The sequence below is a fragment of the Aythya marila genome (assembly GCF_965140915.1).
Source record: "Aythya marila genome assembly, chromosome: 7".
Lineage (NCBI taxonomy): Eukaryota > Metazoa > Chordata > Aves > Anseriformes > Anatidae > Aythya > Aythya marila.
Genome location: NC_139048.1, coordinates 28038742 through 28056941, shown reverse-complemented (window position 1 = coordinate 28056941; position 18200 = coordinate 28038742). Strand labels below are relative to the sequence as shown.

At 37.2% G+C, this 18200-nt stretch overlaps 1 protein-coding gene across 2 annotated transcripts in view; it reads left to right on the top strand.

Annotated features, from left to right (window-relative positions):
* The window catches only part of PARG (poly(ADP-ribose) glycohydrolase), a 66016-nt gene extending 50079 nt beyond the window's left edge, over nt 1-15937 (top strand). For both annotated transcript variants that reach the window (XM_082765109.1, XM_082765108.1), the window contains exons 14-18: nt 3326-3404; nt 4370-4478; nt 8199-8304; nt 12127-12255; nt 13033-15937. In XM_082765109.1, coding sequence (XP_082621235.1) covers nt 3326-3404; nt 4370-4478; nt 8199-8304; nt 12127-12255; nt 13033-13199 — 590 coding nt within the window. In that variant the 3' untranslated portion in view covers nt 13200-15937. The remainder of the gene's footprint in view (nt 1-3325; nt 3405-4369; nt 4479-8198; nt 8305-12126; nt 12256-13032) is intronic.
* The last annotated feature ends 2263 nt before the right edge of the window (nt 15938-18200 follow it).

Sequence of the window (18200 nt, the reverse complement as noted above, 5' to 3'; positions counted from 1 at the left end):
GTCCCATAAGTGCTAGTACTTGGAGATGTCATTATTCTTCTGCTGAAGAAAGTTTCACTATGGATGTGTTTTTTCAGTCATCCTTGTATATACTTTGTTTTGACTTTGGGTAAGTCAAAATTCTTTTGTGTATTTTGTAGTTGCTTTTAAAGGTCAAGCTGTGTTATGCTGCCTTGTTTGGCTCTTTTTTTTTTTTTTATGGGATGTGGAAGGAAATTCACCGGAAACAAACATATCCAATTTATCCTGTATTGCTTCTAATCTCCCAGCAATAGCAGTTTATATCCCAGTGGTTCACAGGCCAAAGTGTTGCCAGTTGAATAATTGTTTTTGTCTGACATATTTCCAGAGCTTTGCTCATGAAAACCCATTGATTTTCATTATCCTTGGGTTGCTGGGACATGAGTTTAGTGTTTGTGTGTTTTGACTTTTTCTTCTTTTTATATATGTGCTTGCTTGCTTGTTTGCTTCTTGGTGCTTTTGTCATTATGCACTGCACTTTCATAAAAATTAATAAAAACAGCTTTTGAAAAAATAATCTTAATACGTTGTAATTTATCTTGTTACAATATCTTGCTAATCCAGTCTTTTCCCTTCATATGCTTTCCATGTGCTTTCCATTTCCACAAAGGAAATGCTTTCTTCGCAAAATTGAAGTTTTGTTGGTTGTCCTCTAGTAAGGGTTGTCAGGGAAGTTAAACGCTTCTCTTGTTTGCCTTTTCTTATTGTTAGCTCAGACACTATTCCCAAGTATATCAGTAAATCTGAATTTTAGCTAAGTCAGGAGGTCTTAACTGACAATTGATAGCCTACAACTCAGTTTGAAGGCTGACCTCTGAATATCTAAGCTAATCACGGTTGTCGTGTGTGTAAGGTCATGGATGAATATGACTGTATAGGAATGTTCTGCCATCACATGGTTGTTTTTTTTACTTTGATTTTGCAACAGTGGGTTCTTGGTGAGCAATCTTTTACCATCACAATCACTTCGATTAGCAACTTTCAAAAATAGCCTTGAGTGGAGCTTTTGTCCTCAGTGTGGTTAATCGTCTAGACATATCTAAATAAATAACGAGTGGATAATAAGACAGATGAGTTAAAGAAGCACTGATAAGTCATCTTAGTAAAAATGGATTTGTGTAAGTGGGGAAAATGTCTTGAAATATAAGCATCAATTTAAACATTTTTAACAGCTTGTGTTTCATATAGTTAAGGCTACTGAAAACAAGCATCCAGGTTTCCTTGTCAGATAAGATTAAAAGTGAGCAGTTTTATGTTTCTGATTTTCAATGTTTTTAATTTCCTATTTAGAGATTGAAAAACTTGTCTTCTCAGAATATCACCAACCTGTGCAATAGTTAGGCATGACTCTCTTCTTAGTAATCACTCATTTTGTGCTGTCAGTGATTTTGAATGCTTACAGATCTTTCTAAACTCTATTTTTCTGTTATATTTACTGGCATAACTGATGTTGCTGTTTGTGTTTAAGGGGTTGCTTAGCAGTTGTCATCTTTTTTTTGCACTGTTTATAACGTGCCAAACTATACCGGTATGAGCAGAAATTTTCCAAACAAGGTGTTCTCTTCAATCACCCACCTTTTGAAATTCAACTGAAAATAGTTCAGCTGTTACAAGCCCAAAACGGGGAAGACTGATTTTGCTGTGGCAAAATACTTCAGGAGTGTTTCTTTGCATTTTTGCATATTTGAGTTTTGAAGCAGGAACCTGAGGTTAGGTAAGATGGAGTGGCCTGTTAGGGTTATGATCTTTACCCCCTGTTAAAATGCTCTCCTTGTTCTCAGGGTAAACCTTTGAAAAGTAGTTTGTGTAGTAGAGCAAAAGAGCTAAAATGACTTGAGCTACTTAATGTGCTACTTTCCTACAGCCTTTAATGCTTGCAAGATACCCTGCTGGGCTTCTTCACAGGGCAGCCAAGTATGTACAAGACATGATTTTCTGGGTCCTCAGGCTTTTACAGAAGTAGCCTCCTGGTACTGGCCACCACAGCTGGGAACAGCGGCCTTTCAATATGTTCAGTGCCATTAATTGCAGTAATATTTAAGAATTCATGTCAGCAGTCATAGTGCCAGAATCATACTGAGCAAACGCAAAACAAAATAACAAGAGGAAAGGAGGGATTACTGGGCAGTGAGACTTGGAAGCTTAACAGTCCTACCTAGCCTTATATAGGGTTGCCCTCAAGAGGTTGTAGGGCAGCAACTGGAGTAACAGTAGTGTGTTGGAAATCTTTGTTCCTACCATTGGGCTTCTCTGTGGATTTGTAGACACTAATTTTGCGTTAGAGAAATAAAATAATTCAGTGGAAACATGCAGCCTGCCACATACACTTAAATCTTCTTTATATCCTTCATCTCATGTTTCTTAAACCATCAGCTCAGCTTTTGGCTAAATTGTGATGAGGTAGTATTGCCAGGTTTTAGGTAGTGGAGCAACTCGTGTTTACCTCAAAAATGTCCTTAGATCTGAGTTGTGCTAATTAATAACTTGTATCATGTAGTGAGTATAGACTGCATGTAAATGGCATGGTTTTTCTTTGATTCATTTAGAATTTATTTCTTCTTCCCTGCTTGGTTCCTATTCCAATTTCAAAGCACTGGAACTGAGCTGCTGTCTTTAAGAGAGTCCTGATGGTTAATAAACATATGCCAGTCTACCAAAAACTATGAAATTATCTAGTTTTTAGAGGTTACCAGGTAATCAAAACTGAGAAATATCCTTGCTGCTCTGTTTTAAACAAAACAAAGCAAAAACCAGCCACACCTATGGACTTCTGGTTTTCTATATTATTCAAAAACCATAGCCTTCCTTTGTTAGCCTGACATTGTATTCCAGTAATGCTGACCAGACACTTTTTGCTCTCACGTTTTGCTCCTCAATGCATTTTAAAGGAAACCTTGCTTTCATTTTGGTCCCCGTGCTGGAGGGGAGACGGGCAGTCTTTGTTAACTACATATTAACCAGGATGACTTCAAAGAAGACAGGCAATTTATTGAGAGCCTATTTGATATGGGGGTGGAAAAATCAAAAACTACCTTCTAGTTATATACTGGACAGCACGCATACAGGACAGCATACATACAAGATCTATGTTTGCAATGTCTGCCACAGAATAAACATTACATAAGGTGACAAAAAAGCCCGTACTGGTTTCAAGAATTGTATACAGCGATGAATCTCTAGCTTCTGTTGATGCTTCTGAGAGGTGCGTTTTCATTCAGAGAGGCAGTGATTCCTATGAAAAATTTTCCAAGAGAAAGAAATATCTAAATATTTTGTATGTAATATGGTAAATCATTTGTTTCAGGTACTGAGCAGTACAGTGAATATACAGGCTATGCAGAAACTTACCGGTGGGCAAGAAGCCATGAAGATAAGACCCCAAGGTAAAGTTCCACATATATATTTCAAGTGAAGGAATAAACATACGTCTTAAACTTGAAAACTTGAGTATTTGTCTTAGCAGAAAAATGTATTGCTTGATCCTGTTCTCTTCAGTAGACGCAACAAGCTAAGAAAGTTATCTCCTAATCTATTGTCTTCCTTGCTTTAATGATACTAATGATGGTACCTGCCAACTTGTCAGTCCTTAAATCAACAGCTTTTATGTTACATGTATTGAATCCAAAATTTTCTGAAGATACTGACTGAACTGTGGATTTTAATTTGTCACAAGAAGTTTGACAGTGGTACTCTGAGTGTCATGGTATCATTGTATACATCATACTACTATTCGTATGGCAAAATCAGATTTAATATTGTGAGTCTAAGTAGAAAGCTCTTAATTGTCTCTTGACAGCATTGTCAGGAAATTAAATTCATAAATATACAAAATTATCAATTTTGTATGGAAATGATTAAAATAAAAAAAATAAAATAAAGTACTCTCCAATATCAAGTGTTTAAGGTCAGGTTGTATGGGACTTCTAAGCAACTTGCCTAGTGGACCCATGGTGGTGGCAGGGAGTTGGGACTGGATGATCTTTAAGGGTCTCTTCCAACCCAAACTATTCAGTGATTCTATAAATTTTAGAGGTAGGTAAAGAACCAATGTACTCTTTTTTTGACCATATGGTGTTCCTCTGTACCTAATAAACAGTATTGTTTAGATTTGTGCCACGTTTCTACTTATACAATCAAAGTCTAGGACAAAGTATTTGTAAATTTACACAGAAACCTGTCTCTCTTCTGATGCTATATTCAGTGCCCCATTGTTCCAAGAGTACCTTTCTAGCTTCTACGAATGGAGAAGCTCTGCAGGGAATTGCTTATTTTAGATCATGACTATGTAGCCAATGATAATAACAATAAACACTAATTTTACTGTCATCTTTTCTTCCTCCAAATTTAGGGATGAATGGCAGCGACGCTACACTGAAATTGTAGCTATAGATGCATTCCACTTCAGATGTTTCCTTGATCAGTTTGGTCCAGAGAAAATCAGAAGAGAGCTCAACAAGGCAAGGAACTTTTTACAACAGCCTGCAGTCTAAGGCTGTTTCATTGTTTGCCATAACTTTCCAAATATTTTTGTATTATCATCTTCAAATAAGAAAGTTTTTGCTCAGTTGTCTTTTACAATAGCTGTATTTCAGGGTTTTGCTGTATGTTGTTAAAGTAGAAGCTTGTCAAATAGAATGATTTATGTGGCATGGATTCAATGGGTTCAAAGGGGCATTTTACTTCATTTTCAGAACTATAAATAAAAGCTATATGTTTTGCAAATTCTTCCCTGTCCTGCTTCTAAACTGGTAAGTTCTCTCCATGATTGGCTCTGCTGAATCCCAATCAGCCTTTCGGTCAAGGTGGAGAAGGGGGCACCTCATGTGTTAACATGGTGACAAAACATAAATATGGTGCCACTTCCTTCTCTTCTACCTTTCATGTAAACTCTTGGAGTATTTACATACTATGTGAGTTGTTTGGGGGTTGTTTTTGTTCTGTTGTTTTGTTTTGTTTTTTCCCTTCTTGCTTTGCTGCTGCTGCTTTTCTTGAAGCAGAAGTTCTTCAAATTCTTGAAGCTGATTCCCGTCTCTTGAGATTGTGTTTTTGCAATGACTAATGGTAGTTGCCATCAGGGAGCTGTTTTTAAACCAGGGGCTCTAGTTTTCAGCCCATATTAATGTTTTCAAGACCTTTGCTGTTATCTCATTCTTAAATTGTGTCATAACAAGAGACACCTGTCATCAGTCTGCACACAGCAAATTCTCATAATAAGTTGATAACAGGGCCAGATGGAGGGCCTTGTGTGGTTAGCATAAGGCATAGGTAGTGCAATGTCTGCAGCCTGTTGTAGCAATGGCAATGTGATTTTTCTGGGCAGTTGAGTGCAAGAATGCTTATACAGTTACACTGTATTAGTGTGCTTATGTTTGGGTTAAAAACAGGCCAACAGTCTGTGTAGCGTGCTTGTACGTTAATAGATGCAGCAGGCCTATGCTTTACCTAGAGGGTTAAATATAAGGCCACGAGCCTACAAGTGTTAGGTCTCCTACTTTCTGTGGTGTAGGAGGGTATATAAAATATTCTAGGGTGCATCTGAAACTTAAACGTAGATTAGATTCCTTATTTTCAGCTAAAAAGAGAAGAGGAATGCTAATCAATTTTTTTCCTCCCAGAAATGATGTACAGGACTGAAGGACTTAATCTAAGGTAGTTTTAAAACCTTAGCCCTGTGACTAAAGTAACATTCATCAGCTCATTTCTTTATGGTTGGCAATTAAATTATCCCTGAAAAAGACAGTAAATCTTGTAAACTTCAGTGATATCTTGGTACAAAATTCAAATTACCTATGAAAGTGGATTTATGATCTGCCTAAAATTTTCAGCATTATTAATTGGATTTGGATTGTTTTAAAACAAATCATGGTAGATCCATGGAACTTTTATACAGCGTATCAGTTTGGATGGTGGTGTTTGATGAAGACTGGTTGGTATTTAAATAAAATCTTAATGTGAGTAAATGATATTTTATAGTAGTAAACAGAATTAAATTTATTGGAGACTAATGTTCTAACAAATCAAACACCTTCAAATGTACTGTAGCAGCTTTTAAGTCTGTTTTAAAATTTGTATTAACTTTAAGATTTGCTCATGGGTGTAAGCAAGTTGACAGAATAAGCTGCATCTTTATATCTACTGTTTTCCAATAAATTAGGACTCCGTAAGGACAGTATATGCACAGAGGCTGTAAAATATGAGTGTATTATGGATTGGTAGATGTAACTCATCCTCCCTTCGTTTCCAGAGGCTCTTTTGTCCAACTGTAATTTTGGAACAATAGGAGATGATTGAAACAACTAGAATGGAGGGGTCCTTCTTACAGTTCATGTTTTCTTATAAGCCTGTATGATTTTTCCTTTATAAGATCTGTTTGCTTTATGGAACCAGATGTTCACAATCAGTTTCCTTGCAAGCTGCCTGTCTGAGGCTGACCCTTGCTTCTAGTTTAACTGAAAACAAGATTAATAGTGTCTAAAGTCACCTTTTCAGAATGAGGAAAAAAATGGCATCAGATTTCAACATTAAGATTTGCAGATATTTTTGTAAGAGATGTGATCTTTGTTAGCTTTGCTAGCCCCTTGAGTTTATTGCCTCATGAAGTCAGTCCTATCAATAACTCTGTCACCATTTCCCAAATGCTAAGGAACAACTGACTTAACAGTTGTGCTTGCAATCCCGGTCATAAATGTCATGAAGCCTATTTTGATGACCACTGATTTAAAAATAATTAAAATTGCTACAGCTTCATACTTGGCAAGAAATGCTTCCCTAAAAATTATGGTACACAGAACAGTTATGTTTCAAACAGGCTTAGCTGTGAGAACTGTATTGAACCATTTTAAATGAAAAAAAAAAAAACAACTAATTATAAACATCACACAACTTCTAAATAAGGTGAGATGCAATTTATAGAGGGTTGCTTATAACTTAAAGCAGATTCATTCATGTAGTTCAAATGGAACAGCTCTTTTTTTTCCCATACAGAAGCAGTTGCTTTAAAAGTACCTAGGTGGCTTTCATGTTTTTGTATTCATAGGTGAAAGCTATTTAAAATATCAGTGCATTGTTTCTTTTCTGGGAAGTGATTAGTTCTAGCTTTATCCTTTACTTGCTGTAAAAAATCATAGGGGAGTGAACACTCACTTAGATAGTCCTTTTGCTGCTGGTGTCCTTCCAAGCATTTGCTGACTTCCTTACTGTGTCTGACAAGACAGTTTTTATTCTGTTTTCTTTCCTGGCTAGCTGATGAATACATGCCCATTAAGTAGAATGTGAGAAGAAAATGTCATCCTATTGTGACACCACTCCATTTCTCTCACTGGGAGGATGGAGATGGATCATTTTCCAGACAGCCAGAGTATGCTTTTGCTTGGCCCGCTTTATGTATGCATTTAGTTAGTCATTATAAGCATGCTTGGGACACTGAGGGTGCTGGTAGTTCTGACTCGAGAGTTTAAGAAGCTGGAGGCACCTGATGGTGTCAAAGTGCTCTTATGCAAATTCCGAATCATGGCACACTGCTAAAAATGTAAGTAGCAGAAGTGTGAATTTACTGCTTAGATCAGGTAAGAGTGAAAACATGTACTGCGATCTGTACCAGTGTTAAATAATTTTTTGTATCATTGAAAAACTTCCTAGAGGGATTTAGACACTTTTTTCTGTATATGGAAGCACCTGCCTTTACTCAAGATTTTAGATAGTATTTGCTTTTTTCTCCTGTCCTTGCTTATTGTTTTAGACCTGTATTCTAAGATGTCATTTGGTATCTTAGTTTGTGTTAAGGAGTTTTAGCAATACTGGCTGCAGCAGTTTAGCTGTCATGTTCAAGTGTGCCAACAAGAAACAGATGTAATATCATCTACTCCTGAAGTTATATTCTCTGCTCCAGCTATCCTGAAAACTTTCCTGTAGCTTTGAAATCCTTAAGAATCTGCACCTGCATCTAATTGTTATCTTGGATCCAAGTAAGGCAAAATTCTCACCTTAAATTCTTTATTGATACCATGATTGACTTTGAGTTTAAAGAAAGACTAGTGATATACTGAGTTTATTTTGATGTTTTTATTGCTACAAGACAGTACTGATTAATGTTATCATCTAGTTGTTTGAAAATAGCATACCAGATTGCCTGTCAACTTCATCTTCTGACTCATGTCTGCCTGTATGTCTGCCTGCAGGCCTACTGTGGCTTCTCTCGACCCAGTGTTCCGCCACAACATCTCTCTGCAATAGCTACAGGAAACTGGGGATGTGGTGCCTTTGGAGGGGACTCCAGATTAAAAGGTAAATTGTAGTAATACATTAATGTCCAAATGAATCAAGTAACTTAAATTTTGATTTTTGACCTTACTCTTTTTTTTCCAGGTAAGTACATTTTTTGGCTTTCTATAGTGTATTAACTGTTGTTCTGATTCTTGGCTAAAGTTGATTAAACTGTTGATAGAACTAGTTCGTTAGCATTGATATTTAGTATATGAACAATACGATCTTAAACAATAAAAATGCATGCTGCTTTTCTATGCTGTTTTCAGTTTAAGGTTTGGAATAGGTACGTGGTGGTTTCTGAAATGCCAGGCTTACAAGGATTTGTAGCACTGAAAATTTCAGAACCATGGATATTCAATACTACTTTGCAAAAGAACCTACGCATTCTAGTTCTCAGTCATATAAATCAGTTGATCTTTCTGGACTGGTCTTTCTAGCCTATGCCTAAAAATTCATACTCTGCAAAGAAATTCACGTTTTTATTATTTTCAAACATTTGGAGAGTACTTTTTTTTTCTGAACAGCTTTAGGGCATTACATTATCAAATAAACAATCATCGGGCTATCAGTTTCATTAGTCTTCGATCTAATCATCTCTTACTCATTGAGAATCTATTTTTTTTCAAATTTCTTTGTTTTCATGACAGTTGTTTTTGATTTCCGTTAAACTGGTTGCCAAGTGCAGATTGTCAATACCAAAAGTAGGATCTGATCATGTTTTATTAAACCTTCCTAGCATGAATCATAATCAATGTTTTGATTTACATAAGGACTCCTAAGGACCCCTCTTGGATCTGATTATAATATCCCTCTTTTTCTGTTGTGTTGGTGTCTGATAAAAAATACTGCTCATCTGTCTAGGCTGTAACTTGTTCAGCACTGGATGTAACTTTTGGCCTAAGGAGTGCTTCCTGGATTGCTTTATTTCTCCTCCATCAGTCAGAGCTCAGAAGCAAGGTATACTGACAAAGACCACCAGAGTTGAGTCCATTTGTTGAGGAAGCCCATAAGAAAAGATGTCTTTGTCAACAAAGAAATGAGCCATGAGCTCATGAGAGTCAATAAATCTGCAGTGAACTCTCTTTAATTTTAACATAAATGAAAGCTCAAAATAAAATATTATGAACTTTTCCTCTGGTTTCAGATCAACCTTGTTTTTCCCCCCAGTTTGCCAGAATTAATGTTTAACAGCCAATTGCCGCTGTTATGAAAGTGCTCATTAAAATGTGTGTGTACTCTTAAGTCATCTCCTGTTCTTTTGGCAGGCCTTACAGAGAAAGAGATCAGTAACTCCTCAGTCTAATGTTGCTCTCTTGGAAACTGAGCTTAATTTCTTAGTTGACTCCGCAAAATCAATACTTAATAAAGAGAATTAAATGACAGGGACGTGCTATTGGATATGGACATAGTTTTTAGCATGTGACATCTTTCTCTGAGCCAATGCTGACTGGAAATAAGATGATTTAATTTTTTGGTAGACGATGAGCTAAGAAGATGGTACAATAATTTGTCTTGTGTGTTTTTTATGAGACTTAGAGTTGCACTTGATTTGTGATAACCAAGTGAAACCAATGTTTCTAGCTCAGATGCTTTTACATGGCCTTAAGTAGTAAAGGCGTTTCTCCCTTTGTTCTGGAATACTGTATAAGGTTGGTTTAAACTGCAAATTCTCTCAATGGTTTCCACTTCTCTTTAACCAAATTATACTGCAGAACAACCTTTTATGCTTCACAGGGATTCATAAATTCCTTGTTTCAGAATGTTTTTGAACTCTAAGATTATCAATACGACAATGTTATGCAACTCCCCAAAATCTTTTTTGATTACACTGGCTTGGCAGCGCATTGTAATGTCAATTTTCATAATTATTAAATTAAAGATGAAAATACTTTTCATGTGATATTCTTAAATATATACACCGTTATCCTTTCAAATGTAGTATCTGGATCTGTAACAGGGACTTCAGAACAACCAAGTGACTTTATGTAAATGGATATAATTGGATAAGTTCCATAATGCAGTATCGTATTTTACCATGATTTCTTTAGTCATGAATTGAAGGAACGTGACCATGTATAAAAACATGGATACAATCAAGGTCATAGATGTTGTGAAAACTGAAGTGTTTGAACTGAATCTGGCTTTATGAATGAAAGACCTGATAGCTGGAATTTTTCTCATTTTATCTAAGTTAGGGATGTTTCCACAAAACATTAGTGTGAACATAAGACTTCAAATACTGAAAATGTATGATTATATGATTGGGAAAGTTGGAAGATCTTGTCTTGGTTTTGAAACCAGAGGATGATTTAACCATTTATAGGTGCAGGTAACCTGCTGATAACCTCTTTTCCTCTGGGAAATTGGACTGAAGCAGAACTTTGTTGTTCCAGCTGCTGGGTCTGCAAGGCTGTGTGGGTCCCCGGGAGGATCTGTATTATGCTGGTGTCCTGGGCTCACCAGGTGGTAGAAGAAGGTCAAGGATGGCAGCAAAACCACTCCTTCGGGTGTGGGTCCTGCAGAACCAAACACGGTCACATCAGGTGGGGCACAAGGGACATGAGTGCTCCAGTCCCCTGTACCCCAAGCTCTGTTACTGGTGGTCTCTTGTGTTGGTACGATGGAGGTTTTGGATGGCCTCGTGTATTGTTAATGCCTGGAAGACTGTGAAGCCTGGCTCTTGACAGAAATTTCGACCCCTGTTTCATGAGATTTATAGCAAGCCAAAATAAACAGTAGAATACTTTTAATATGTCTTGTGTAAAGTGAAACTGCATTGTTTGTTTGGAATGAATATGAAGATTCATTAGATTCTGTTCCCCTATGCAAGCTAGTTAATTAGGCCCTTTAAAAGCTGAACTACTGAAGCTTTACCAAATCCACAGCTGGTTCAGTAGTTTAATTAAAATATCATTCCCAGATTGAGATTGATTTCGCATGTGAATCATGTAATTTATAATTTTACCTATGGATTTACAAGAGTTTTTTGATTAGAGAATGCAATATTTTATTAAATTTCTGTTCAGAGCTGAGCTCTGAAGAGCTTTCTACTTAGTTTCCACTAGCAGGTAGTAATTCAGTACATATGCTGTTTTATTTAGAATAAAATGTTTTCTACCCCGTAATTAATTAAAATGTGATTAATATTGTTATTGCAAAGATGATTATTGAAGCAGTACCCATAAGACCCCCCCCTTTTTGGAGGTCAGAACAAGCCATTGTATTTCATGCTGCATACTTCTATTACGAGTAAAATTGATACCTTAAATTGCACAGTAAGAGGCTGCAGAATCACAGATCTCTTGGGAGATGGAAGTAAGATCAGCTCCTGCTTTGTGTGGCTAAGCCAGTAAAAAAGTAAGCTCCATTCCTTCAGAAGGAAGGTGGAGAATAGAAACTGTGACTTGCTACAGTCACTTTGTACCCAACAATTTTGACTCAATTATAAATAGGTTAAACCAGGATATAAAGTTTCTTGGCTTGTTTCCTTATGCTGATGCACATGTTTAGTGGATAAGTAACAGCTGTGTGCATCTTGGGACGGGGGATGGACTTCACATTTTTATTCTTACTTTTTAAAGAGTTTATCCAGAAAGTAAGGGCAATTATTGCTAGTGGCTGCACCAGAATACTTGAGTGTTCTGAGCTGCAATGCCCAATATTCTGTACTTTGTTTTAAAAGTGGAAGCAGCTTATCTGCCTATTGTTCAAATTGCTTTGCAGTGTTCACCTGGAGATGGGTGGTATGGTGATTTGCTGTAAACCTTAAGCTGTTTTTTCCCTTCAACAACTTGTTTTATCCTGCATTCATGAGTGTAATCTCGTTTTCTGTTATTTCAGCCTTAATACAGATATTGGCAGCTGCTGAGTCTGGACGCGATATTGTTTATTTTACCTTTGGAGATGTGGAGCTGATGCGAGATATTTACAGCATGCACACTTTTCTCTGTGAGAAGGGCCAAACTGTTGGTGAGCATACAAAAATCTTTTCATTCAGCAGAGACTTCTCTATAAGTGGAAACTGTCCAGTAAGAATTACTGTAATCAAGTTCTGAACCCAAGCAAGTGGATCTCAGTTTATTTGCGCCTGTTTTCAGAGCAGGGAGCTCTTGATTCAGGGTCAGCTGAACAATGTTAATCTGTTGGACTTCCAGAATCCCTGAATAACACACTTTGGAGTTATGCTCCAGAATTTGGAAAATGAAAATACATATGGTAGACCAAAGATTTGTAAAAGTTTTTTTTAATGTAACTCAAAATAATTCCCCCAAAAAATATATCTGTTTACACCTTCTTCACATTGTTAATAGAGATGTCTTATCATGGTTCTGGCTTAATCCTGTAATACTGTAAGAAGAATTAGTAGTCAGATCTGTTACACAGCAGCAATACAAGAAAAGCAATACATCCCTTGCCCCACTGTAACTGAAGTGTCTGAGATAGAAGCACAAAGCTAGGTAATTGGCAGTACGTTTGTAAGTGGTACGTATGCAAAGTAAAGGTCAGATAGCTTCTGCAGAGAGCTGAACAGAAAGTGGAGGGAGTCCACCCTATGTTCTAACAAACTTGGAAACAGGAAGGCTCCCCTTATGCAGTTGTCTACTTCCTCATTCACTTCTCATGTAAAGAATGTTCCTGGAGAGCGTTTCAGTGTGTGCGCGATTCTAGTCTTCAGTTGCAGCCATACATTCTTTGCATAGCATGATCTTACTTTTTTTTTAAACATTACTCCTTTTTATTTTTAAGGGGACATTTATAGGCTGTTACTCAGATACTACAACGAAGAATGCAGATGCTGTTCTGCTTCAGGACCAGATGTCAAGCTGTACTCGTTCATATATAACACCGTTGAATCCTATGCAGATTCTACTGACGATGATGATGAAGAAAAAGGGTTGTGCTTTGAGGACTAAAATAAATGTGTTTGGTCAGAATACTGTTCAGCTCCTCCTCCCACTGGTATATTGTTTGAATTGCTGAGTGTAATGTATGAATTGGATAACTTAATATATATTGATTGCATTGGTAGTTATCAAACATCAAACAAAAATTGAACTATGAGAGGTTTTTCTGTTTGTTTGATAGTTTCATACATGAAAACCTTGTTCATGTGTGTACAGAAGGGATTTCCTTGGTAAATCTAGTTTGCATTATACCTTGTTAAGCAGGAGATTTTGGACACACTTGTATTTCAGTCAAGAGATTGCTGAAGGACTTCAGAAGATTTCTCTGTACTCTTTTGCCTTTATTTTTGAGAGATCTTATCTAGATTTCTTACTGAACTTAGTGCTGGAGTATGTGGAGCTCTATGGCTCCTGGGTTGATTTTAGAGAGAAGCATTGTAAGGGTCACTTGTACTGAAAGTTGTAATAATTTGATTACCTCGTTAAGACTGCCACGGTACTTTCATTGTTCTTACCAACTTTTTCATTCATTTAACTTAATGTCCTGTTTTTAATATACTTTTTAATAAATGGCTGAAGACGAAAAGATTGTGGAGGGAGCTGTAAAGTATTTCACAACTGCTGTATCTTTACCAAATCAGACAAAAAGTTATCATGAAGAAGTAGAGAAAGTCTGAAGTATAGAAGGCTGGGAAATGAGAAACATGATCAAAGTTACAAACAAAAAGAAACATTTTTCACATCAAACTTAAAAGCCATTTTGTTGGTGCTGTTACAGCACGGAACAAGGTCTTAAACATAGTATATCTGAAGTTTCTCAAAGTTCACTGTTGTTGGCAACTTCATCAGAATTAATCGTGTTTATATTCTCATATCAGTTCTCCTTTATTGCAATATGTATGTATGTGAGCATAAAATCCCCATGGGATAACATAAGGTAATGGAAATCGTTTACTTATCAGTGGGAGGAGCATCTTCAAGCTACAGATAAGAACTAAGGTCTTGTTAGTTGTTTGTGCCCTTGTCTTTCGAGACATGGGAATGATTATGTTGAAGAAGGGTCAAAAGCTGTGTAAAAGCTGTGCTATTACTGTCTCTGTGAATAACAAATTAATGTTTCTATAGTACATTAATATTTTACACAAAACTGCAGATGAATCTGTGAAAAAACTTCTCCAGGTCTGCATACAGGGCCAATTCAATGGAATGTTAGTTTATCAGAAATTTAAACTGAGATTAAGTTTAAGCCCAAATTGCTTAGTTTAACCTCTTCTGTATTAGATTTGTCTGGTCTGTCATAGCTATTACCAGCTTAGCAACACAAGTAAAACAGCAGCAGGAAACGTAGGGAGCTGAGGCTGTAGTACCAACACATCCTTTTGGCTAATGTCTGATAAAACCTCTCTAATCCTGAAGTATAATTTAGACTACCAACAGCTTCCAGCATTTAGTTACTGCCTTGCAATAAAGCACTCACTGCTTGAGCTGCTCATGTGGGAGAGCAGCAGCAAAGAGTTTTGGTCATTTGCAAGTACCTGCAGAATTGACACTGCAGTGGGAAGGTTGGAAGTGTGTTGCTCAAAAGGTGATGGACACAGCAGCTTAAGCGATTTCTTCCTATTATTCTTACCAGCTGTGGTTTTCTCTACTTGTGTCCGTTTTAAGAAAAAAAAATGGGATAGAATTTCAGGCTGTTTGCAGCTTGCATCCTCTAGGTTAGTGGAACTCTTTTCTCCTGCTCCTAGTGTTTCAGTGTTGGTTGAGATTCTGTCAATAGGAGTAAGTGTTTTATCATAAGCTCTTATTCTGGCATTTAGGTTTAACTATGACAGCATTTCTAGATGCACTGCTGATGACAAATGCCCCTGGTTAATTAAGAAGAAAGAAAGAAAATTGGTGCTAGCTGCCAAGTTTTCTTCACTTAACTACTCAGGATTTCCTATAGAAAAGGTAAACAGAATTTGTTCCTAACCAACTGGAAGAAGATATAGCAAAAAGCTTTAGGTGGCTAGAGGTGACCTCCCCTTTCTTGTAAATAAATACATCTTTATTAGTGCAATATTGTGAGGGGAAGTGATGTTTTTGTGTATGAAAAATGTACCAAATAAGATGGCAAAAAAATCTACTTCAACTCTTTTGAATCAGCCCAATATGTGTTCTGCATCTCACTTCTTCCATCCAGCCTCTGTTCTCCATTTATAAACTACCTGAGATATTTCCTTCAGCTAGAGATGAGTTTTGGTGCTCTGTTTGGAGCAGTGTGGAGTGGAGAGGCTGAGGATCTTTGCAGCCTAGTAAGCTTCAGATTCACTCTTCCAGAAACTTGTTTATGGAGTATTGTTTTTTTTGTTTTTTATTACTTTAAGGATGTTTGATATATGTTTTCAAATAAACTTCTTACCAAAACTATTGTTTTATACTTGTTTTAGCAGCTAAATTGAATCCTTAATATGAAACAACAACAGGCAGTCATTTAGATTGCCATGTTGCCTCATAGTAAAGTTGGTGACAGAGCGCTTCTGTTTGTTTTACAGCTCTTTCACCTAAATTCCTCAGTTATGAGGTGTTCTTACCTTAGGATGAGTACCCATTACTGTATATATTAATTTATAGACTGGTGAACTGTTCCTGACATTCTTCAAAACTTACAGTTTATGCATCATTATATTATATTGATTTTTTTTTCTGGATCTGTATGCTAATGTTTACATGATTTTTGTAGGAATATAATTAAAAAAAAAAAAGATTGAAGCAATGTGGTCTGCTTTGTCTCTTAATATACTTCTGAGGACAGAGAAATTCCCAGCACATTTGAATGTAGATGACAATGCTAGTGACTACAGTAATAGTTGTACCTCGTGACTGTTAATCCTACAACAGTAGTTAATCTAATAATTATTCTGTCTCAAAAATAATACGTTTATGCTGTATGACAATGTAGCAGATGATTCAGTCTGCACAGCAATTTAAAACGGAAGTAACTACTGTGAATATGGAGAGTGTGAGCATTAGTGGGAGATTTCATAAATGTATATAGCCATATGCAGACATTTTGATATTAATCCCTAATTTGTGTTTGAGAAGCAACTAATTGTTCAGTTAGTCTTTGAACTTCATGAAGGAAATACACCTAAGAGCCTAAGGAAACAAACAGTGAACGTGTTGTGTAAATGTTTTTCATGGTTTGTAAAAGTGGGACTGGTTCCTCCTAAATGGGAGAATGTTACTGAGTTTTTTTTCAAAAATCAGTAAGGAATTGTATTTTTAACATTACAGAAAATTAAGATAAAATAAGCTCTGATTGCTCCTAAGGTTTTAGATGTATCTGAATTTATGGAAGTTCGCTGTGTGATTGAAGCCATTAAAGTCTATAGTCCAGCAGCAATTGCAACAAAACATGGATTTCCTTAGAGATATTTTAACATTTGTATCATTCCAGCCAAATATGTTGGATCTTTGGATTTCTCAAGTAAGAATCAAAAATGACATTTGGTGCGTCTAAAGAAGTTGCTGTTTATAATGTCAGTGGCCTTGTGGGTTTTTCATCTCTATTTTGAAAGAAGAGGAAGCAGGATTAAAAAAAAAAAAAAAAGGGCTTGTTTTTAAAAGGTGCAGTTGTAGAATTAGTAAAAACCTTCACTTGCAGTGTGCAAGCAGCCACCACGTTTACTGTTGCAGTAGACCAGGGGTCTGAGCTGGTTATTTGCTACCTCAGGGCGTTTCAACTAGCTCTAGCAATACAGGGTGGTGTTTATGTGGGGGCAGATGAACCAAAGACACTGAGAACCCAAGTTCTCAATTACCGTGAGCAACTGAACGCTAAAATATTTTTCTTAATTTGCCTCCTCAGTTTGGACATGCACTGAGGATGTTTGTGTATTTAAATACCATGCAAATCAGCCTTAAGTCAACCTCAGGGCAGTTCAAATGGCAATCCCTCAGAGCAGCTCCTAAATTAGATGCTCTTGGTGATTGCTCCTTCCTATTGCTGTTCCATCCTGCAGTTGCTCCCATTTCCTGGCTTATTTATGACCCTCTTCTTCTAAGAGTAAGCCATACCTAAATCTGCTGTGTGTGTTAAGTAAGTTAACAAATATGCAAATCTATCTAGCGTATTTGGTAAAGGAAGGTTGGTCTGAGGCAGAACTGTGCTTGTAATGCTCAAAAAAATGAGTCTTTGGTGGCAAACAGAACAGGGAGGGCCTGATAACGAAGTGAACCAGAACCACGTGAGTGAGCGGTGCTGACCAGGGGTGTCCTGCGCAATGCTCTCTCCGGCTGCCCATGTGCTTGCTACTACACAATAGTTCTCCCTTTATCCTCAAGCACTGCTTGTTGTTTCTGGTTTTAATCTTTCTCGCACAAGTGGCTGCAATATTATCACTACGTAAGAGGCATCTGACTAAGCATTGGACAACCTGGAGGTGGTAGGCTTCAGGTAGTTGGACTGGGTAGAACAGGGTTGGTGCCGTTCATGTTATAACCTGTAAATCCCAGGTGATGAGGAAACATGAGAACTTGCTCCAAGACTCTGCTTCTGCTTTGGGAAAGCGGCTGCCAGTCTCCTGTCCCAACCTGCCACCAATCTAACTGCGGCTGGCAACCTCACTTAGGAATAAATTTTGTTAATGGCAAGTACAGCCCTGACGAGAAAACTCCTTGGGGATAAACCACAATTGCAATCCCACAGTTGTCTTTTTCTTTCTCAGTTGCAAACCATTGGCTTCCCAGCTATGTCAGTACTTGGATACTGGAGTCCCAGACAACCAAATTTCTCAACACCCAATGTTTACATTCCAAGCTGTTAAAATGTTCTCTCAGCCTAAGCAACTTCCCAGGAAGGATGGATGGATGGATGTAGAATGCTGGGTTACCAAGAGCGGCTTCAATTTCCTTCAGGTTCACCAATGTATTTGTGGATCAGCCAGAGTATGGTGAAGCAGTATTAGTGAAATCTGGATGGAGAACTTGTGTGTGTGTGTGTGTGCGTGTGTGTGTGTGTGTGTGTAT